At 38.0% G+C, this 24,797-nt stretch overlaps 1 protein-coding gene across 2 annotated transcripts in view; it reads right to left on the minus strand.

The window, feature by feature from the left end:
• mRF1 (mitochondrial translation release factor 1) overlaps positions 1-24,797 on the minus strand; it is a 128,311-nt gene that overhangs the window by 59,448 nt on the left and 44,066 nt on the right. For both annotated transcript variants that reach the window (XM_090371840.1, XM_090371839.1), the window contains exon 3: positions 11,696-11,879. In XM_090371840.1, coding sequence (XP_090227966.1) covers positions 11,696-11,879 — 184 coding nt within the window. The remainder of the gene's footprint in view (positions 1-11,695; positions 11,880-24,797) is intronic.

A 24,797-nucleotide genomic window follows, 5' to 3' on the forward strand; every position in this document is an offset into this window, starting at 1 on the left:
GCTACGGAGGCGCCGCACACATTAAGCCTGATATACCTTCATCAGTGCATTGATAAATATTGAAAACAACAATGGACCCAGCACTGAAATCTGAGAAACTACACTAATAACATTAGTCCATGAACAGAAATGCCCATTGATAACCACCCTCTGTCTTCTTCCACTTAACCATTCCATCATCCATAGCAGTAACTTGTCCTTAATGCCACATGGCTTCAGTTTATGGCGCCTCTGTAGCCAGGTGGGCAGGAGCAGCAGCGTGTAGCACACGCTTCTTGATTAGACTGGGGTTCAAACCCGTGACCACCAAATATGGAGGATGCAGAAAGGTCAGGGAAAGACCACTGCATATCCCCGGAGCAATATGGCCTTAGTTGCTAATGCTACTAAAAAAAAAATCCAAATAACAAATAGTACATAAAAGACTGCAGTTTATACAGCAGTCTTTTATGTACAATAGTATCAAAAACTTTCCTGAAATCCAAGTATATGATGTCAAAATTATTTCTTGCATCCAGTTCCTTGGTCACTGCATCATAGTAACCAATCAGATTGGTTAGACAAGACTGCCCGCTTGACAAATCCATGCTGTGATTGCAGTATTTTCACTGAACACACATTAGGTTAACTGGTCTGTAATTACTCATGCAGCCTTTGATTCTCTTTTATGAATTAGGAATATATTCACACTTCTCCAATTTACTGGGATGTCCCCTGAATCCAAGGATGCTCACATAATTCTGGCTAAGGGTTTGAATTTCTGCTTTCCTGCCTCCCTTAATATAACTAGACAGATTCCATCTGCCCCAAGTGTCATTTTTATATCTATCCTCATCAATTTCTCCTCCACTTTCCTTTCAGTTATCACAAAGTCATTTAGATCCTCATTAGTTTGATAAACTTTTGGCATACCCTTCCCTAAGGAATTCCTCATATATGAATATAGATGTAAAGTCCTATTCAGTTTGTCAGTAACTTGAGCAGGATCTTCAACAATTAATCCACTGACATCAAGTGGTGCAATGTGATTCAACCCCTTCCTTCTACAGTTAATATAAGCATAGAAGTCTTTGTTATTTTTCTTTGCATTCTTTGCAAGGTATTTCTCCTAATCTGCCTTAGCTTGCCTGGCTCCTTTGTGACTTGATTACAGACTAATTTATATATACCATAGGTTTCTGATCACCTGATAAATTATATGCATCTCATGCACCTTTCTTCTCTGGCACTTGTCTTAATACTTCATCTGATATCCATTTAGATCTAAGTCTATAACAGTATTTCATTGTTGGTATGAAAAGCCTAAAAGCTTCTTTGATTATTTCCCTGAATACTTTCCATTTAGAATTTGCTGGTGGTAATGTCATCAGTTAGTCCCACTGCACACAATTTAAAAACTGTCTGAGATCTCTGTACAAAAGTCTTTCCCTTCACTCTTGACAGTAGTTAAATTCCACATTAGTACACAGAGATCACTGCCACCCAGTGGAACTCTTACCTATAGGTTCTTAATGCATGAAGAAACACTGTTGATAACCAGATCAAGAGTATTGCTTCCTCTTGTTGCCTCTCTAACATGCTGCCATAGAAAACAGCCATCCAAGAAATCCACAAAAGTCTTGCTAGTGGGTGAGTGACAACCTACAAATTTCAGTCAACATCTGGAAAATTAAAATCTCCCATTATGAGACATTTTGATTTGCTGGCCCACTCTATTTCCCTGTATAGCTGTTTGGTATACTTATCACAGTTATCAGACATTAGGCCTGGAGAATGTAGAGTTGCTAGGTGATCTGAATGAGGTGTATAAGGCCATGAATGGTTTGAGCAGGCTCAATGATAATGGGATTCTTCCACTTGATCAGATTAAGAACCTGAGTGGGCATAGATTAAAAGTAAGGAAAGACAGTTGTAGAATAGATGTGTGGAAGTTTGCCTTTAGCCAGCAGGTAGTTGATTGCTGGAAAAGACTTCCATCTGTTGTTGTGGAAGTTGATAGCTTAAATAAATTTTAAGACTGAACTAGTCACAAAGATTTAGAGTGACTGGATGGGTGAAATTTGAAAGTTTTTTTTTTTTTTTTTTTGGCTGATGCTGTATAAGCTTGCTTTCTTGCATCATATGCCTCAACTAATGCTAAGAACACACTCCTACTCCCAATTTTGTTTTCCTATTGCTTATATAAAATCAAACTGTCTCAACATTGCACTCGTCACAACAAATAAATTGGAAGCACTGCATTATATTTAATATTCTTCTTAACTAAGAGCATAACCCCATTACTATCCTTCTACTGTCTTGTCTGTCCTTTCTGTACACATTGAACTCACCATATTGCAATTCAACGTTCAGCATCACTTATGTCTGAGTGACACCATGTCTTCACTATTCTGGACATGATCCAGCCAAGGAGGATGTCTTTGCATGTGTGTTCTAGGTGCAGAGAATGTGAAGAAATTAGGCACCAACTCAGTGTTGTGATGGATGTTTATAAGAGTTTGAAGAGTAGGCTAGATGCCCTCAAAGTAATTAAAATGAGGAGCCATCAAGCTCTGAGAGGCCCAACTCAATGGCAGAGCTCACTATTGTGCATCAGACAACACAGTTGCAGTCTTCAAGGTAGAATGCGTTGGTCCCAGAGGAGCTAGTTATTGTCGGTGACTCTATTGTCTGGGAAATGCAAAATATGTTGGAAATATGTTGTGCAAAAAGAATAGGTGAAATCGGACCAGAATACATCTGCCAGAGGCAAAAGTAGATGACATAGAGCAGATATCTTTTAAGGGCACAAAAGATGATATTGTTGTACATGTTGGCACTAATGATATTAAGAGTAAGAGATTTGAGGCCTGACTTAAAAAATATAGAGGAATGTTGGAAAAAAGTTGCAAGTTAGGATTGAATTTGAAAGAGTCGCAATTCTGCCCAGACACTATTGCAAGGAGTACATGCTGAGAGACGTGTTAATCAATTCGGCCCTGGAGAGGAATGTGCAAGGTTCATGGGGTAGAATGTTTCCCAGCGTGGTCTGTGCTTGTTAACAGGGGATATACTTGAATAGACGGGGTGTAAGAATATTTGCTGATACTCTCAATACAATAGTGATACTCTCGATGCAATAGTGATAGGTGGGTCAAAAAACTGCTAACTTGTGGGGGGAGGATACACAGACTAATAGTTTCACCAGAGATTAGTTAGAAGTTTTTTATAGTTAGGTCTTAAAGTACTGTCTATTTTCTCATAATTAATTTATAGCAAAAGCTTAATTCATCCAGTCTTCACCTCTTAATCCATATTTATAACTTTTTGTAGTCCATAAGAAGATAAAAGTAAAAGTTTTAAAAATTACATTATATTTTTTATTATTATTATTATTAGCTATATGGTGCAAGGAAGTCTGGGGCTTATGCTGCACCAGCCAAAAAAAAAAAAAAAAAATCCCGAATTACCCTGAGAGAGAGAGAGAGAGAGAGAGAGAAAAGTAGAAGGGAATCACCAAGAAAGAGAAGAATGACGATATCTAGCTCAGGAACCTGGGTGTGCCAAGCCCATACTCACCAGATGTGAGCCCCCAGGGTTAATTAATAATTAAGATATGCTCAAAGCAAAAAGAAGTGCACCCCTTTTTTCCTTCGGCTGTCATCCATAAATCACTGTATAAATGAGAAGAAACTAAAACCGTTGAGTTAGAAGCCAAGCATCCAAATGAAAGACTTTCAATATGTTCATTATCAGTTGGCTAAGTAGTTGTTGTTGTTTGGTTTTTAGGAGCATTAGCAACTAAGGCCATATTGCTCCGGGGATATGCAGTGGTCATTGCCTGACCTTTCCGCATCCTCCGTATTTGGTGGTCATGGGCTCGAACCCCGGTCTAATCAAGAAGCGTGTGCTACGCACTGCTGCTCCTGCCCACCTGGCTACGGAGGCGCCGGCTAAGTAGTGCTAAGTAGTGCAGGTAAGATATATATAGTAAATATAGCTCCCATGATGCGTCACACTGAACGTGAGGGAATTTAAAGTGTGCGAGGCTCCATATTGTTGAAAGACTGGCTGGTAATCTCGTGTTTAATATTTCCCGTGACATATTATGCCGAAACCATTCTATTACTAAAGCTTCATATTGGAGTATCCTATAATTGGAATTTAATTTAGTTAGGGTAAGAGTGCAATCAATTAATGGGTTATGATTATGTAACTGAACATGTGTGAATTCAGTGCCTGACTGGTTGATTTTAAAACTATTGTAATGGTAGTATGCCCTTATGTTCGCCATTTTAGATGACTCGTATTTTGTTGTGGTGCTACCTATGTAACATTAAGAATTGTTTCACAAAAGCAGGTTTTGCTAAAATGCTAATAACAGAGTTGAGAGGGATGATATCTAGTCTGGGGTTCTGCTCAGGTAGCTGACAAACTGAATGAGTATTTTGCATCTACATTCACACATGAGGAGATATTCAGAGAGGGGAATGCCAGACATTTATCAAAAGAGAAGATACATACTAGAAGCCACTGAGCAATCTTGGGAAGAGTTCCAAGCGAGGTTTGATCAGTGGAGAAATTGTTCTTGATGAATTTTTAGGAATTGATAATGATGTCATATTAGCTGAATATCCGAGTGACTCCAACATTTTGTAGTGCATTTAAAGAACTAGTGACAATATCAACAATCGGTTGGATAAAAATGAGGGCAATATTAAACCTTCCAAACAAATGTTAGCAGCAATTGAAACTTTGCATCGAGGCTTTCAGTGGGAAGAAAATATATCTGGATGTTTAAAGTTTAAAAAATGCAAACATTTTTATGAACGATGTACAGTATCCAGTGTACAACAAAAAATAACCAAATATTTTAGGGCATAATTCTTAAAAGTGTACTAATAAATTGTGAGCATCGTGTAAGTAGTCATTTCTTAATATGTATGTATTAATAAATCATTTTAAAATGTTAGAAAATTTATTCATTCCGACTTCTTTCCCATCTTTTACTATATTTCTGAATTTACAATATTTTTCATCGTTGAAAAGGCCATATTTCTTTATAACGAATTTTTTCAAGGGAACGATCGATTTCGTTATATAGAGATCCGACTGTACTTCAGAGTAGTCTTCTGCTATTTGAGTTATCCGTTGTCTGCTAAGTACACCATCATTATTCTTCAGATTCAGTCATTTGTCTTTCTATATATCAGCTTATGAGTGCTAATTTAAGTCCTTTGTTTTCCCTTAATACTTGTTCTACTTTTCTTGTGCTAAATCTTCATATGTCCTCCTCTCTTTCTAATGGCTTTGCAAAATTTGGTATACTCAATTTTGGCCTTGTCGGTGTTTATCTTACCCTTCATTTGTCGTCTTCTGTTCATCATGACACGTGTTTCTTGACTACTTTTTTCTTCTTTAGATTTCTTTTTACCCACAGGTTTCTCGGTATTTATCACTTTCAAAAATTTGTTGAATTCCTTGTCAATACTTTGGTCCTGAAAGGTCTGCAGAAGCTTAAACTTGTTCTTAAGTTCAAGTGCATACTGCTTTTTCTCCTCTTCTCTTAAAGATCTTCGTATTATTTACTTGATTCAGTTTTCCTTTCAAATTTGCTTTCTTTTCTTACATCTATATGAAGTGCTATAACTGTACAGAGAAATAGAGTGGGCTAGTAGATCAGATTGTCTTATAATGGGGGATTTTAACTTCCCAGATATAGACTGGAACTTTCACTTAGTCACTCACACACTAGCAAGACTTTTGTGGATTTACTGGATAATTGTTTTCTACAGTAGCATGTTCGAGAGGCAAACAGAGGGAGTAATACTCTTGATCTGATTATCAGCAGTGACTATTCATGCATTAAGAATCTGCAAATAAAGGAACCACTAAGTGGCAGTGATCACAGTGTACTGATGTGGAATTTACTCAAAGATATATTAACTTTCCCTTTACCATCAGGGGTAAAGGGAAAGGATATTGCAGCATAAAGGTGACTACAGTGGTCTCACAGATTTTTAAAATTCTATACAGTGGAACTAACTGATGATGAGACCACCAGCAAATTCTAAATGGGAAGCATTCAAGGAATTAATCTTGGAAGCTACTGGGCTTTTCATACCAACTAAGAAACACTACTTAAGGCTTAGGCCTAAATAGATGTGAGATGAACTAATGAGGCACGTGGCAGAGAAGAAAAATGCATGAGATACATACAAATTATCAGGAAGCACAGATGCCTATGTTAGATATATGATAGTCTGTAATCAAGTCACTAAGGATGTTAGGCAAGCAAAGGCAGATTATGAGAAACCTTTGGTAAAGGAGGCAAAGAAAAACAGTAAAGACTTCTCTACTTATGTAAGCTCTAGAAGGAGGGGATTGAATCAGATTGGTCCACTTGATAAGGATTCTGCTCAGGTAGCTGACAAACTGAATGAGTATTTTGCATCTACATTCACACATGAGGAGATATTCAGAGAGGGGAATGCCAGACATTTATCAAACTCTGGCAGATATAAATTACTTTGTAATAACTGAGAGAACAGTGGCGGAGAAACTGCTGAAGTTAAACATAAGGACAGCACCTGGGGTGGATGGAGCTATCCATTCATACTAAAGGATGCAGAAAAGGAAGTAAGCAGGCCCTTAGCCATTATTATGAGGGCATCCTTGGATTCGGGGCAGGTCCACACCAACTGGAGATGTGCAAATGTATCCACAATTCACAAAGGATGTTTGAAAGGCGACACGAGTAAATACACTGCTCTGCGTGGACTAATGTTATTAGTGGAGTTCCTTATTGGTCCCACTGTTTTCTGTATTTATCAGTGATATTGATGAAGGTATATCTGGTTTAATGTCCAACTTTGCAGATGATATGATGGTTGGTAGGTTTTTTGGTTTTTTTTTTTTTTTTTTTTAGGAGCATTAGCAACTAAGGCCATATTGCTCTGGGAATATGCGGTGGTCATTCCCTGACCTTTCCGCATCCTCTGTATTTGGTGGCTCACGGGCTCGAACCCCAGTCTAATCAAGAAGCATGTGCTACGCACTGCTGCTCCTGCCCACCTGGCTATGGAGGCGCCCCAATGGGGTTGGTAGGGTTGTTATTAGTTTAACTTCTGTTCTGGGAAAATAATGGAGTCACTAGTTAAACAAGCACTGCAGGATCATCTAGACAAGAGTGCAGTAATAATTCAGATATAGCATGGCTTTGTTAAGGGGAAGTCTCGTCTGACCAATTTGATTGTATACTATGACGTGGTCACAAAGGAATTAGACACAAAAGATAATTTTGATATCATATACTTGGATTTTAGGAAAGCTTCAGATACTGTTGCACATGGAAGACTACTGTACAAGTTGGAGCAGTATGGCATTAGGGGCAAGTTGTTACACTGGATAAAAGGATGGTTGAGCAGGAGAAGACAGAGTAGTAATCAAAGAACACTGCTCTTCGTGGACTAATGTTATTAGTGGAGTTCCCCGGGGGGAAGGGTCCTTATTGGTCCCACTGTTTTCTGTATTTATCAGTGATACTGATGAAGGTATATCTGGTTTAATGTCCAACTTTGCAGATGATATGATGGTTGGTAGGGTTGTTAAACACAGTAAGGATGGTTAGTTCAGTAACAGGATCTAGAAAAGTTGAGCAGATTAGCTGAGAGGAGGCAATTGAAGTTTACCATTGACAAATACAAAGTAGTGCATATGGGTAGCAGTAACCCCAGAGTAACATACCAACTGTGCGGTACTACATTCAGGGTAGTGGAGAATGAAAAAGGCCTGGGGGTAATTGTACAGTCAGATAAGAAGTTTTCTGAGCAGTGCAGACAGGCGGCAAGAGTTGCTCACGGGGTCTTGCTAATGACATATAGGAATTTTGCTAGCAGGGATAAGGAGATGATTATCCCCTTGCATAAGGCAATGGTCAGGCCACACCTTGAATAGCAAATACAGATCTGGAAGCCTCATTTTAGGAAAGATGTTTAGCTACTAGAATGAATACAGAGAAGGGTAACAAGATTAGTGAGTGGAACAGAAGGTTGCTCTTATGAAGAAAGGCTTAAGTTTTGCAAATTAAAGTCTGGAAACTAGGCGCCTGTGAGGTGATCGAGTTGAAGTGTTATAAGGCTTGATTGGTTTGAGCACGCTTAATGCTGATAGGATTCTTGCCCAGATTAATTGCCTGAAGGAACATAAATTCAAATTGAGGAAAGACAGTGGTAGAATAGATGTGCAGAAGGTTGCCTTTAGCCAGCTGGTGATTGATTGCTGGAACAAACTTCCATCTAGTTTGTCAACTTCAGCTGTCAACTTCTTGTGGAAGTTGACAGCTTAAATAAATTCAAGGGCAAACTAGATAAACTTTTGGAGTGAATGGATTGGTGAAATGAGGTTTTTTTTTTTTTTTTGGCTGATGCTATGTAAGCTTGCTTTTTTGTATCATATGCCTCTAATGCAAATGCTAAGTGTGCATCTTACCATTCTGTGATCGTTTCCGACATTTACCTTCTTCAAGATAGTGTCCTTCATTAACAATATATATTGTCTGTTACAATATATCCATCGTTCACAAGACATCCTCTGTTAGTGAGAATTAAGTCGATTTCATTAGTTGTTAATCCATTTGGGCTCTTCCAACCTTTTCTTGAAAAAAGTGTTCATTACTGACATTCCTCGAGATTCTGCAGATTCCATGCCTTTCACCTCTTTCATTTCTTCCACTATTTCAAAAATTTTCTATAGTTTCCTTTTCCATGCTGTTTTGTTGCTTTCCAACCTTAGCATTGAAGTCCCTCATAATGATGATGTAGTGAGTTTTCTGTTCATCTAGAAGTCTCAATTTTGGTGTATATTTCTTGATCCTCTTCTTCATCGTCTCTTACATTACATCACTTGTTATTATATAACAACAACTATATGATTATTTATAATATCATCATGAAATTAAATTCATAAATGTTTAAAGAAACAATATTTTTAATTTTTAAGAATGTGTAAAACACTACTTTCTTGCTTTCAAATCAAAATTCAATGTTGCTACAATATCATTTTCAATGGACAAAATTGCTAAAGAATTTAGTCATTCCTTCTCAGAATTCTTACAGATTCAAAATAAGGAACTTCCTTTGAATAGGTTTAATTTTTTTTTCTTTTTCTTTCATATAAACCCCAAACACTAGAGGTATTAGAATCTATAGTACTTAGTACCTTGCATAGGTGGGAAGTTAAGAAGATGAAAGAAGATATTTGTTGACATTAGACTTGAACTGCTGTAGACTGTAATTATCAGGAAATACATATCAGGAAGGTTGTTCCAGAAAATGTAAGTTGAATGAATAAATGAAGAAGAAAATATGGTTCTGAGAGTTTGAAGTTGGAGAGTAAAAGGATGTCGAGTTGTAATGGCATGTGTTCGGACTGCTTTGAAAGAGAGAGAATGGGAATTATAGAAGCCAATTCAGAAGACAGTGCCCATGACAGTATCTACAGAAAAGGCATGCAGTAGAAACAGAATGTCTGTGAGACAGAGAGACTGCTCACAGAGTAGAGTCTCTCTACTCTGAGTAGAGAGACTCTATTAGAGATGACATTAATTAACCTCACTGCCATCTTCTGAATAGAATCTAGAAGCTTAAGAGAGGTTTTGGGGGCACCACCATGAATGGCCATGAGAGAAAGGTTCCATTGCAGAAGAGACCACCACCAAGTAGTGATCTGAGTTTCCTAGAGGACCACTCGCCTCGACTGTGCACTTAGAAGGGTTGTTTGTGAGAAAAAGATCAAGTGTGTTGTCTGTGTTGTTAGAACTGTCTGGTATTCTAGTAGGTAAATGAACAATCTGTGTGTAATCATTAGTAACTGCAAAAGCCAAAGCATCTCTACCAGCTGGGTCCATAAGACTAGAAAACGGAAGCCAGTTGGAGTTGTGAACATTAAAATCACCAAAGAAAATTACCTTGGTGATTTTAATATGAATTTTCCATGGACTGGAAGAAGTCAAAGAGGTCTAAGTTATTAGTGGAGTTGGAAGAACAATCGAGGCAACAGATGAATTTGACAAATGTGGCAGAGAGAGAAGCCAGAGGAGAGTGAAAAGAGGAGATTCCAAATTACTAAATCTCTGACAAGGAATATCAGAACGAACATATGCTCAAGTACATGATGTATTCAGTAGCTTTGAAAGCAAATAATTTGGACAACTGAGACGAGCAGTGGATGAATAAACTGATAACAGATTCTGTCAGAAGTAGTATATAGGGTTTGGCAGACTGTAAGTGGAAATGGACATCATTGAGATTAGAATTGAAACTACCTATATTTGTGAAATGAATGAGGAAGTTTTTGGGAGGTTTAGATCTTTTTGCAGATAAGTTTGCTCTATTAGTTTGACAATTTATGGTGTATTCAGTAGTAAGAGAAAGTGGTGGGGCATGCTGTATGAAGTAATGAAATTTTTGGATATGGGATACACATGGTGAGAATATACCCAGCTCCTTGACAATGCCCCCCGCCTGCATACACACTTCTCAGACTCCCTCCAGTCACTATCTGGAAGAATAGAGGGAGTGAGATTATACAATAGCTGATCTGGAAGCCTCCTAGAGTTACCAGTGGGTTTGGTCTGGTGGACTAATAGCAGCTGGCCTGTTTGTTATTTGGTTTTTTGGAGCATTAGCAACTAAGGCCATATTGCTCCGGGGATATGCGGTGGTCATTCCCTGACCTTTCCGCATCCTCCATATTTGGTGGTCATGGGCAGTGGCTGGCCTACGAACACCATTTTAGAGCTGTACCCTGTAAAATATAAGGACAATTTGGATCTTGCCATAATGTCCATCATAACCTCAAAAGACATCAATCACACTTCACGATGGAAGAGATGGGGAGGGTTTACTGGAGCTTTGCTCCAGAGACCAAACATGGGTTCCACCACTTCAAGCCTTGAATAAGCAAAGTGGTGGTATTGCACTGGTTAAAGAGAGTCGTTTACCACTTAATATTGCCTTGTAACACAGAAGGGTGGCATTCTCTGTGTGGTGTGGGTGCCACACCTCAACCCCTGCTTACATTAGTTCACACCTGGGTGGTCACCCACAGTGTGCCAAATTGCCGTATTTCAGGACTTGCACATTGGGGTTATACCCAGGGTTACTATAGTTCCACCATCGTGAAGGTGCAAGCATGAGATTTGGCTGTCATAGACCAACCAGATTTCACCGAAATTAGGTCACTTGACTCGAGTGTCACCCAAATACCCAAACATCAGCGTTTTCGACTTCCAGGTAACAAACTCAGCTTGCTTGGCATATCTGACAGAATGTCTGTGACACCCACAAGGATCAAAGGTTTTATTACACTCAGGTTTAAGGATTGTAACCTTTTGGCATTGAAATACTTTGAATTTGTCTTTAAGTAACAACAAGGCCAAATCTGATTTTTTTTTTTAGATTTCCACCCTCCATATTCTTTTTCCACACTCATCCGCAAAAACATCATTCCCAAGAGAAAAGTCATATTTTGTGTTTTACTTTAATCACGATTTTGTAGCTGTTAAAATACACAAGAAAAAGAAAATGAAAATAGTCATATATTGTTTCTGAGTATTTGTGTTTGACTTTTATTTAGAAAACAATTCAAGAACTTTTTCAGTTTAAAACACAATAAATGGAAAACAAAACAGAGCATATTTTACAGGTGTACATACCTAAATCAGTTGTTTGTAAATCCAAAGTAGTGCAGTTCCATCCCTTAAATTTTGCATAATTGCAGTACATATTAAAAATTTCCTTTACAAATAGCATTGCTTCTTGACCACCTACACCTGCTGTCAGTTCAATGATAACATCTTTTTCATCCAGTTTTTCCATAGGCATAAGGCAACTAAGAACCTAGAAAATTTTATGAATTTCCAACCATTAAAGATGACAATCCAATTCAAACTGAACTGCTTGAGACATAGCAAAAATTTACTGATTAGCATGGCAAGTGATGGAACACTCTAAGAAACTAATATTTTAATATTTATAAGGGAAAAAACAGGTTTCAAATAGAGCTAGTGAAACAAAAGAATAAGTAAAAGTGAATTCATCAAGTCAGTATGCAACAACAACACTCTTGCAGTGAAACAAAATTGGAAATTTAAGATGAGGTCTTCCATAACAGTACAGCCATTTTATCAACGTAACATTCATTTGGAGAGATCTAAGTACAAACCCATTGACTAGTGTTAAAAATCCAAGACATTGTCATTCTTAAAATTCTTAAGCTTTTTAAAACAGGACTTCAAACATTGGTGATGGAAACTATATTGCAGTATTTGTATTACCTGGCCACACATGTGCAAAACAAAAGTCAAACCAACTTTGATAATTAATCCAATTAGTGGCAGTAGGCCATACATGTAGAAACATATTAGCAGCAACTGTTCAAAGACACATGTACAGGCATTTTCACTGACTTTCGGGGATGAATTGACTTGAATAAATATCATCCAGATATGAAGTTTTCTTCCCTCCATTATTTCGCACTTGAGGACATATCACATATCAGAGTGAGTGTGCGATCAGTAGTTTTTCCCAATATGGTTAATCATTTTCACTGCACATGCATTCTAGTTGAGACCTCAGAGTTTTAATTCCGCAAAGCTGAAGCAGTCATCTGATGCTGAATTTCACAGTGGGTGGAAAGTAGAGAAAAAAAAATTAATAAATTGATATATGTGAATACCTGCTAATGCTGATGTGGTTACAAATATGCATTGATGTATATGATGAGATATTTTTGCATCCTCTAATGGAGCCAATTATTCTTGATTGACTAATAAGGTCATTTAAATGATTAAGTGGCTGTGCACTCTAAGTGGCACAAAGGTTAGGTTTCAAACAGAAAATATGTGGGAGATTGGTTTAAGATTACACTAGCCAACACGATTTTTACCTCCTAGAAATTAAATGCTGTTTTTAACCAATTTGTATGTGTATATTTCGAAAATCACCATGATAGTTTCAACATCACGTCAGAGTTATGTTTTACCAAAATATGCCAATTTCGCATAATCTAGCCAGTAATGTATGACATACTGATTAATTTTAACAGATATAAGCTAATTCTCTTAATTTTAGCAATCGATTCTGGCCTCGGTTTTCTTTTGGATAAACAATCAGACTTCTACCTAACAATCAGGTTCTTAGGTTCAAATTCTGATGCAACAATTTAAAGAGAGCATATTTAGTGTTGTTGGTGAGGATTTTTGAAGGCTGTGCCAAGGTTTTCCAAGTATTAACTGACCATTATTTATTTGTTTATTATTATTTTTTTTTGTTAGTTGTTGGCGCATCGGCTTCTGTGGCCATAATGCACCTCCCAAAGTTTTTGCATTTTACTCTGATCCAAATCCCAGGCGGGATTCAAACCCGCGACCTTTGGGTTGCTAAGCAGGCACTTTACCCACCTGGCTAGCCCAGTCAGCTACTGACCATTATATGTTCTCAGGGTTATGCATCTATGTTTGTTTGTTATTTGGTTTTTAGGAGCATTAACAACTAAGGCTATATTGCTCCGGAAATATGCGGTGGTCATTCCCTTGACCTTTCCGCATCCTCCGTATTTGGTAGTGACGGGCTCGAACCCCGGTCTAATCAAGAAGCATGTGCTACGCACTGCTGCTCCTTCCCACCCGGCTACGGAGGCGCCTTATGCATCTATCCTCCAAACATAAACAACATAAACAGCCACTAGAGAATGTATAATACTCTTTTACACTTGTATTACAAACTTGAATTATATGTATATATATATATCCCTTTATTTTAACAGTAAACGTTGGTACATCTTTTGATATAGACATGATAGACTTTTTATGGTGATTTTCGTAATCATTGCATTTATTTCCTCCAGAATCACATATTTTCATTGTGGAGGTATGACAAAAAATATTTTTTGATGGCAAGTGTTACTGGTGACTTCATTACCAATGACACAACACTCAAAACAATTCTTAAACCTTGTGCATGTATGAAGACCTTTATCACTGTATTTACATGTGTCCATGAGCTCCACTACATTTCGCAGCATACTGTAAAACCCAAAATAATTCAACGGGAAACTACTCCCTCTGCCTGAGATCAGCTAACTACAGCCCAAATGAAGAAGCCATTAGGAATTCCTCCAGTCAATGACAGAACTTCAACTCTAACACCTCCAATTGTGTGCCAAGTGGAGAAACCACCTATTTTTTCGGGGGGCAAAAGATGACATCGTAGAGCATATATAATTTTTTAAGGACACAAAGGGTAATATTGTTGTATATGTTGGCACTAATGACATTAAGAGTAGGAGATGCGTACAGTCAGTTCCGCTATAACACAAATAAGGCAAAGGAATGGGTTTTAATTTCAGAAAAGGAAATTACAATGCCTTAAGATACTACATGGCCTCTATTAACTGGGTAGATATCGCGCAGAGAATGAATACAATTGAACTGTGGTACGCTTTTAAAACATTAATCACAGATGCCTTGAATGCGTATATACCATTAAAAAAATACTCCACGAGAGGGGTTCCAAGTTGGATGAATAGTGAAGTTGCCACATTACTTGAGCAGAAAAAGGTAGCATGGAAAGGTTACAGAGCAATAAAAAGTACTGAAGCCTATAACAGCTACAAGGTGATGTGTAATAGAGCCACAGAAAAGGTTCGACAGGCAAAGGCAGTTTATGAGAAATCACTAGCAAACAGAGCAAAGAGGGGGGAATAAAGAATTCTTCACATATATAAATGCCAAGAAGAGCAGGACAAACCAGATCGGACCTTTACGTAAGGGAAAGGGGAAGTGTGGCAATGGGAAATTGTGGGAGCGAAGTTAAAAAATATGTAATTAATGATATTGAAATTTCGCAAGATTATTTAATGAAAAAACTTTTGAGCCTACAGACCAGTAAGGCTCCTGGAGTTGATGGAATATACCCTATAATCTTAAGAGAGGCGGCAAGTGAGTGCATTGAACCATTGAAGCTAATTATGCGAGCATCACTAGACTCTGGGAAGATTCCCTTGGATTGGAAAAGTGCAAATGTATCTCCCATACATAAGGGTGGCTCTAAAAGTGAAGTTGGAAATTATCGACCTGTCAGTCTGACTTCAGTAGTAGGGAAAATCATGGAGGCAATGATCAAGGGTGGAATTCAGGATCATTTGGATCGAATTGAAATTCTCAAGGATACTCAGCATGGTTTTGTAAAGGGAAAATCATGTTTAACAAATCTGGTTCGCTATTTCAAAAGGGTCACTCACGAGCTGGATTTAGGGAATAATTTCGACATTGTTTATTTAGATTTCAGGCAAAGCTTTTGACTCAGTCCCACATGAGCGGTTGCTTTATAAGATGGAACAGGTTGGAATCACTGGGAAAATCCTTAGATGGATAGAAGGATGGCTTCAGGGCAGGAGGCAGAGGGTTGTGATAAATGGCTATTCCTCAGATTGGGTTGATGTAAGAAGTGGGGTTCCCCAAGGATCAGTATTAGGACCACTGTTGTTTTTAATTTTCATAAACGACATTGATGAAGGGATAGAGGGCGTGATGTCTAAATTTGCAGATGATGTTAAAATTGGTAGAGTAGTTAATGATCACTGTCAAGCTGAGCTTCTTCAGAGAGACCTAGATAGACTTCAGGAATGGTCAGAAAAATGGCAGCTGTGCTTTAATCCAAAAAAAAAAAATCCGAACAAAACAATAATGATAAAAACAAAAAAAAAATAATAATAAAATAAATAACTAAATAATAATTAATAAAAAAAAAAAAAAAAGGAAATTAAACCTATCATCCTATGCGCTTCCCTTATCCGAAAGTACTATCCAGATGAACTTTGAATTTCCCCAAACTGTCGGCCTCTACCACCCATGAAGGCAACTTATTCCAGTAATTTATAACTCGTTGGCTAAAATAAAACTTCCTGCAGAAGTATTACACCTGGGAAACAGTAATCCCAAAAAAACTTATTCACTTGGTGGAGTTCAACTAAACCCAGTACTGGAGGAAAGGGACTTGGGTGTTACGATACGGTCAGACATGAAATTCTCTGAGCATTGTAAACAGCTTGCAGGGAGGGCCCATGGTGTCCTATCGATGATCTATCGAACTTTTGCAAGTAGAGATAGGGACGTGATAATCCCATTATATAAGGCTTATGTTAGACCCCACTTGGAATACTGTGTTCAAGTATGGAGACCGCACCTAAAGAAAGACATTGAGCTTCTTGAAAGGGTGCAAAGAAGGGTAACTTGCCTGGTGAGATTGGCAAAAGGGCGTCCTTATGAAGAAAGACTTCGAATATGTGGGTTGCAGAGTTTGGAAACTAGACACCTTAGAGGAGATTTGATTGAGGTGTTAAGGCTCTGAGAGGCATCAGTAAAATGAATGAGGACGAAATTTTCAAGATTATAAATGATGCTAGAACTAGGGGAAATAAATTCAAGTTACGGGGGAAATGTTTAGATTGGACTGCAGGAAGTTTTATTTTAGCCAACGAGTTATAAATTACTGGAATAAGTTGCCTTCATGGGTGGTAGAGGCCGACAGTTTGGGGAAATTCAAAGTTCATCTGGATAGTACTTTCGGATAAGGGAAGCGCATAGGATGATAGGTTTAATTTCCTTTTTTTTTTTTTTTTATTAATTATTATTTAGTTATTTATTTTATTATTTTTTTTTTTTTTTTTTTTGTTTTTATCATTGTTTTGTTCGGATTTTTTTTTTTGGCTGGTGCAGCATAAGCCATAGGCTTTCTTGCACCATGCGGCCGTTACTAATACTAATACTAACACGGTACATGTGTTCCTAAAAATCTTCGGTTATGGTATTTCGCGCATTAAAAACAACAGGACTTAGGGAAAAATAGGGATAGGGGCAGAGCACTCAAAAAAAACAAATGTTCAGTCAGGTAAATAAAACAGTAAAAAAAAGTTATAAACCCAATAATATTGATAACACAAGTTTAAACATCTTAAATTTCTAATAAATAAATAAATATTACAGTAAATACTGTATAGTACTTTATTCTTGACAAGATATGAAGTTTGTTTGATATTTCTGTTCACAGACATTTTCTTTTTCTTTTTTTTTGGATTGTAAAATTTAAAACAGTAAAAAAAGATGAACAATAAATAACAATGAACATGGCAAGCACAAAAGAGAATATTCTGAAAATGTATTAATGTTTTTTATATGATTGAACAAGAAGGGGAACACATCTCACCATTACATAAAAACCCACAGAATTCCAGCTATTGGTATTATTGCAAATGCAATAAGATTGAGATTGCTACCCATTTATAATTAGACTGTGCTAACAGAAAACATCAATAAACTGGGAACTGCAAATTGTTTTTATTGTTTTATGGTAGTGACCTCAAGAATGTGCTCATCTGCTCACGCTTTCCCACCTCACGAAAAATCTGTTCTGACAGAAAATCTTGTAAATACAGCTAATGATAAGTTTGATAACAGTGTCTCTGACCAATACAATTACAAATGAGAAATATAGTTCTCACACATTTGATGTTTTTTAAGCTTCATAAACTTCTATGTATTGCTGCGCAGGTCGCCACATTCAGCTTGGTGCTGGGTTTTATGTTCACCTGGTGTTACTCGCAGACGAAATCACGCATGATCCAACACGAAAATTGCATTATAGTCGCACTTTTCCCTATCTTTCCCTCCAATATATCAATCGCATTGGAGCAAATTCGCATTGTGAAAATACACGTTATAGCAGAACTGACTGTACTTACTTAACCAATACAGGTCAGTGTTGAAAAAACGTTATGAGTTAGGATTGAAAAGTGTCTGCAATTCTGTCCAAACATGTTAGGGAGCAGTATATGTTGAGAGCCTTGTCAATCAATTCAGCCATGGAGATAATGTGCAAAGCTCACAGGGTAGAATTTTTCTCAGTGTGGTCTGTGTTTGTTAAAAGGAGAGACTGCTTTTACAGGGATGGGATACACTTAAATTGAAAGGGTGCAAGGATATATGCTGATGGTATCAAGGCAGGCCGGAAAACTGCTGCCTTGGGAGGATTCAAAGACTAACAGATTAACAGTAGCCAGAGGCAGAAGTGATTCTTACATTGCTTCTATTGGAATGGGCAGTAGCCTGGAAATCAAAGTGCTGAGGATTTCAAGAACTCCTGGGAGTCATCATGGAAAAAGTAAATACATGGCTGTATTAGGGTCACAAAGAGTAAGACAGGTGCATGTACACCAATGCTAGGAGTACAGTAAATAAATTTTATGAATTTGAAGTGCTGGTCAAAGGTGGATATTGTCGGGATATCAGGGTGGATATTGTGGATATTGTTAGATTTATTTTTTTTTCCCCTTAGAATCAAAGCTTTTTTTCTGAAATTAAGGTGCGTCTTACAATCGATGGCGTCTTAGAATCGAAGAAATACAGTAATATTTGCATACTTATTTGATGGTGAAGTTTCACATCTCAGTATGGACAGAACTACTGTATTTACAAGAGTGAAATTTTCTGCAATTACCATACCCTTTGGTTTGAGGAGAAAGGATATATTGCCAATGCACAAAAAGATCTGTATTTTTAACAATGGAGGTGCAAATGCAAGAAAAGAAATTGCATAGGTATCTTTAGTGCAAATTCCGAAGCCTGAAAAGTGGTCATCATTCAGGATTTCAAACATAAAGATGATGTTCTATTGGTTTCTAAGCTTGAAAGAAGTTATAATTGCAACAAAATTTATTTAAAACATAATACAATTTGAAATAAGCAAGTGAGTGTGAAGATATTGAATCGCTGCTTCGTAATGGACTGGAATTTTTCACTGATGGTTGATATAACTACTTCAGGCAAGCTATATTGTCATCCCATTGTTATTGTTTTTGGAGCTGGAAGATTGGAAATAATTTGTTGTTCAGGAATCCAGCAGTCTTGTCTAGCAGGTCAGTGAAATGAGCGAGCTGCTCCATGAGAATGCATGAAATTTACCAATACATTATGTTCTTCAAATGAAATTTCACAAATATTTCCAATCCACCAATTATTGTCATAAATACAGGCAATGTATTGGCCAGGTTGAAAATTAACAATTGGCACATATTGAATATTGGTTTCAGTAGCCTGATCGACATGAGGTAAAAATGATGATTTTTTTTTTTGGTAGTTGTTGGCGCATAGGCTTCTGTGGCCATAATGCACCTCCCAAGGTTTTTGCAGTACTTTGATCCAAGTGCGAGACAGGAATCAAACCCGCAACCTTTGGGTTGCCAGGCAGGCACTTTACCCACCTGGCTAGCCCAGTTGGCAGCAAATGATGATGGTGTGTCATTTGATACTCTGCAAACATGAATCTGTCTTGCATCAACAGAAACGAAGTGATGATTTTCTCTTGTTCCAGCAATAGTATGACTGCCTATGAATCTTTTCTCTTGAAATGGCCTTACTTGCTCAATTTCCTCTTTAGAAACAATACAGAATTTTATTCCAGTCACATGTTTGTCAAAAAATTCAAACATGTTTCTTGATGTCAGGATTTGGTTTTTAATTTTGGGCGTTGGAGACTTGCATCTGCTGTCAATCGTTTTATTGGTCCACCAATTCCATCACATGGTAACTTGTCATGGCTAGTGCCAAAGAAATTCCATTCGGCACTGATATAAAAATCTTTCTGATGACGACAAAAGTTAATAAAATTCTTGACATTCTTGTAATTAAGGTGCAGAGCCATCACTGAAGTAGTAAATGTGCTTAATTTCTGTCATGAAACTTTTTTTTTTTTTTTTTTTTTTTATGAAAATCCCAAACATGAGAGGTATTAGAACCTATAGTACTTAGTACCGTGCTTGGATTGGAGGTTGAGAAGACGAAAGAAGATATTTGTTGACATTAGACTTGAACTTCTGTAGACTGTAATTTTCAGGGAATACGTATGAAGGAAGGTTGTTCCAGAAAAAGGCAGTTGAATGAATAAATGAAAGAAGATGAAAAGTTGGGTTCTGTGAGTTTGAAGTTGGACAGTAAATGGATGTTGGTTGGTGGCGGCATGTGTTTGGACTGTTTTGTAGAGAAAGCAGGAATTATAGAAGAAAATTCAGAAGAATAGTGCCCATGGAAGTATCAGTAAAAAAGGCATGCAGCAAAAACAGTACGTCTATGAGACAGCGAGTGGAGAGACTCTGTTAGAGATGAGTCATTAATTAACCTAATTACCCTCTTCTGAATGGAACCAAGAAGCCTGAGAGAGGTTTTGGGGACACTGCCTCAGATGTGGGAACAATATTCCATGGTAGGGCAGATTTGCGATTTGTACAGATTGAACAGCTGTTTGGAAGAAAAGTAACGCTGAGAACGAAAGAGAGTTTTTGCTTCCTCTGCATCTAAAAAACTTGGTTTTTCAGATGCAGAGGAAGCAATATTTGTAATGTGCTTGTGCCAAGAGAGAGAGAGAGATTAGAAGTCAGGGTAATCCCCAAAAGAGATATCATTTTGCCTAGAAATCGGAGTGTCACCAAAGATAAGCATAGGAGCAGAAGAATCCTTTTATGCGAGATATAGACTGAGACTGACTGAGAGTTTAGAAGGATTGAAATGTCTTTGCCCCATTGGAGAATTACCTGAAGATTGGCATTTAAGGAAATTGGTAGAGGATATTCGAGATGTTGAAGCTGATTGAGCAGGGCAAGGTTTCTCAAAATGGAAAGTGGAATGCAATGTGCTATCAATGGAAAAACAATGGATAGGATTTCCAGTCAATGGAAGGTCATTAATATACAAGAGGAAAAAAGTGGGGGTAAGAACTGAACCTTGTGGGACACCAGCATTAATGGAGAAGTTAGAAGACAGAGAGCCATCTACCAACCTCCTCAGTGAATGATCAGAGAGAAAACTGGATAACCAATTACAAAAAACAGTTGAAAAATCATAAGATGGAAGCTTGTTTAGAAGGCCTTTATGCCAAACACGATCAAAAGCCTTTGAGCTGTCAAGAGTAACTGCTTGTGTTTCACCAAACTTTTCCATTGAATTTGTCCATAAATGGGTAACATAAGCCAGAATATCAACAGTGGATCGACACTGACGGAATCCATACTGCTAATAGTTGATCAGATGGAAGGTTTCTAAGAAGTTTAAGAGTTAGCGGTTAATTGATTTCTCCATTACTTTAGAAAGAGAAGTAATTGCAATGGGATGATAATTGGATGGGACGGATTTGTCACCCTTTTTAGGAACTGGTTGGATATGAGCAAATTTCCAAACAGAAGGAAAAACACCTTTGGAATAAGAAAGTGAAAAAAGGCAGCAAAGAACAGGAGTAGGTTCAGGAGCACAGGTTTTCAGATCAAATGGAGAAATACCATCAAGATCTGGAGCTTTTTTAGCATCGAGATTCATCAAATTCCTTCTGACATCCTTTTGAAGGAAGATCACAGGAGGCATTGAATGAAGCTGTTCGGAATGGTGGGAGGTGTTTTACCAAGGTCATTAATACATGAGTTGCAAGAAAAATGGGATACTACCAAGTCAGCTTTATCCTTGGCAGAAGTGACAACAGGACCATCTGGTTTTGACAGTGGTGGGAGCAGAGATGGGCAAAAATTGTGGCCAATAGCTTTGGCAAGAGACCAGAATGCTTGGCTACCTTTAGGACAAGAAGCAAGTTTTCTACTATAAGCATGTTCAAAATCTAGTATCGACTGATTAATAACTGCTTTACAATTGTTGCGAGCTTTGGTGTAGGCAGAAAATGAAACTGAAGAATTGTTAACAAGCCAATTAGATATGCAACATTCTTCTCTTCAACAGCCTTAGCACATTTATTGGAAAATCAAGGTTTAGATAAAGGGAGAGATTTTAAAGTGTAGTGTGGGATAAAGAATTCCATTCCTACAAGAATAATTTCACTGACACGATCTGAGTAAACGTTGACATCAGAAGTTTTGAAACAGTAATCTGACCAAGGGAAAAGAAGAAAGGAAATCTCGCAGATCATCCCATTTTCCATTCTTGAGAGGTTGAGAATAGCCACGAGATAAAGACTCTTGGAAAAGAGACATTCACCAAGTTGTCATCTGAGGTGCCTAAAGGACCACTCACTTCGACCGTGTACTTAGAATGGTTCTTTGTGAGAAAAAGATCAAGCGTTTTGGCTGTATGGTTAGGATTGTCCAGTATTCTTGTAGGTAAATGAACAATCAGTGCAAGGGCATTATTAATTGCAAAAGCCTCAGCATCTTGACCAGCTCGGTTGGTGTGACTAGAAAACGGAAGCCAACTGGAGTTGTGAACATTCAAATCAGCAAAGAAAATTACCTCACTGTTAGGAAAGTTGGACTGTAGAAAGTCAAGTTGCAAAGAGCTCCAAGTGATTAGTGCAGTTCGGAGAACGGTAGGGACAATAGATGAATTTGACACAATGAGGTATATCAGAACAGATATATGCACAAGTACCACCTTTGAGGTCAAAGAAATCATACAGTGAATAATTTGGGGAACTGAGATGAGCAGTAGCTGAATCAACTGATAAATGAGATTCTCTCAGAAAAAGTACGTGGGGTTTGGCAGACTGCAAGAAATGGACAGCGTTGAGATCAGAATTGAGACCATTTATATTTGTAAAATGAACTAGGAAGTGTTTGGGAGGTTTAGATCTTTTCACAGATAGGCTTACTCTATTAGTTTGACAATATGTATTCAATAGTAAGAAAAAGTGGGGGGAACATGCTGTATGAAGAATTGAAATTTTTGGATATGGTGTACACGTGGTAAGAATATACCCAGATCCTCGACATAATGTGGCCTCGACAATGCTGCCCCTGCATACACACTACTTGGACTCCCTCAGTCACTATCTGGCAGAGTAGAGTAGAGTAGAGTAGAGGAGAGGAGAGGTAGCAAGATTATACACTAGCTGATCCGGAAGCCTCCTAAAGAGTTACCAATAGGTTCGGTCTGGTGTACTAACTAGCGGCCAGCCTGTGAACACCGTTTTAGAGCTGTACCCTCGAAATGTAAGGAAGATTGTACCTCGCCATAATGTCCATCATAACCTCAAAAGTCTTCAGTCATACTGCATGATGGAAGAGATGGGGAAAGAGTTGACTGGAATTATCTCTGGAGACTAAAAATGGGTTCCCCCAGTATAAGCCTCCAATAAGCAAAGTGGTGGTATTGCACCAGTTGATGAGAGTCATCTATCACCTAGAATTGCCTGGTAACACAGAGGGGTAGCATTCCTACACGTTGTGTGGGCATCATGCCTCGACCCCTGCTTATGTTGGTTCACACCTAGGTTGTAACCCACTCTGTGCTTGTGCATGGGGATAATACCCAGGACTACTAACAACCTCACCATCGTGAAGGTGCAAACAAAGGAGATGGCTGTCACAGACCATCCGGACTTCGCCGAAATTGGATCCACTTGACTTGAGTGTCACCCAAATATCAGTTCCATCAGCATTTTAGACTTCCAGGTAGCAAGTACAGCTTGTCTGGCATATCTGAGAGAATATCTGTGACAACCTCAAGGACCAAATTATGCACACACCCGCTGCTTACTCCACAGAATAAGCGTTTGGAAGAGGTTAGGCCAATAGCCTAATTAACCATTTGTTGAAGTTGAATAGTATGATTGCAACAATACAAGTATTTGTATTGTTACAATTTGCATTTTCATTACATTCCATTGTTAGGTGTGTAGATGTTTTCTCATCAATAATTTTCTGAGTAGTGAAAGGGAGGGACTGAATGCAGCACTGCTATAACCTTTGTATACATCATTGAGTACATGAATAAGATGAACCAAGGGATCAGTAATTTGCAGTGACAGATCATTATGATCATGAATGAGCACCCAGAGTTCAACATTGTCTTAATCACGAGAAAACTATCCATTGACATGCTCAACAGCGTCGAGATCATGAGTCAAGAAGCTGCCTAGTACTTGCTATGTCAGCCCATGTTGGAGAACTATGTGGTGGTAGTTTACATTCCCACTGTTTGGCCAATTTTGCAACAGAGAGTGAGGAAGTCCAACAAAGAGATGAATGAAGAAAATCTTCCAGAGGTGTGACATATGGAAAGAACTGGTTTGACAAATACGAGAAGAGACAACACCACTTGGATCATGTTACTCTGTCATGCTTTTTGCATATTACACATGTAGCGCTAACGAGATCTGCAAGAAACAACTATACAGGCATAATACGTTTTTTAAAGTATGACTTGACTCGGGATGTCAATGAGTACAAGCACGAGATGGTAACGCTGCACATTCCACTTCGCAATGAGGAAAGAGAGATACAGTAATACCCCGACTTACGCTACCCCGACTTACGCGAACTCGGAGTTACGCGGTTCTTGATTTTTTCGTTTGGCAACGCTGCCGCCCACTATCTTCAAGGTCGTTTTTCATATGTTATCGATATACGGTGCGACGGCGGAGAATGAGAGCGAAAGATGAACAAAATTCAACTTTGCTGCTTTTATGTTTTTTATATCAGTGAAGGGGAAACACATTTCACCATAATAACATAAAAACCAAAACAATTCCAGCTATCGGTATAATCGCAAATGCAATTAGATCGAGTTTACTACTAGTTTATAACAGATTTCACTAGCAGAAACGCAACTGGATTTTTATTGTTTTATGGTAGTAACCCCTAGAAATGTGAGGTGTTAATAGTGTATGTTAATAGTGCCTTTATGGTGTTGTTTATTCAGTTGCTACATGCGCGCAGCTTTGTTTATGCGTATCAAGCGTGCCTCCTCGTTTTGTAATTGTGCTTTA

This window comes from Mastigoproctus giganteus, chromosome 4, assembly GCF_048544385.1.
Source record: "Mastigoproctus giganteus isolate SK-2022 chromosome 4, ASM4854438v1, whole genome shotgun sequence".
In the NCBI taxonomy this organism is placed as follows: domain Eukaryota; kingdom Metazoa; phylum Arthropoda; class Arachnida; order Uropygi; family Thelyphonidae; genus Mastigoproctus; species Mastigoproctus giganteus.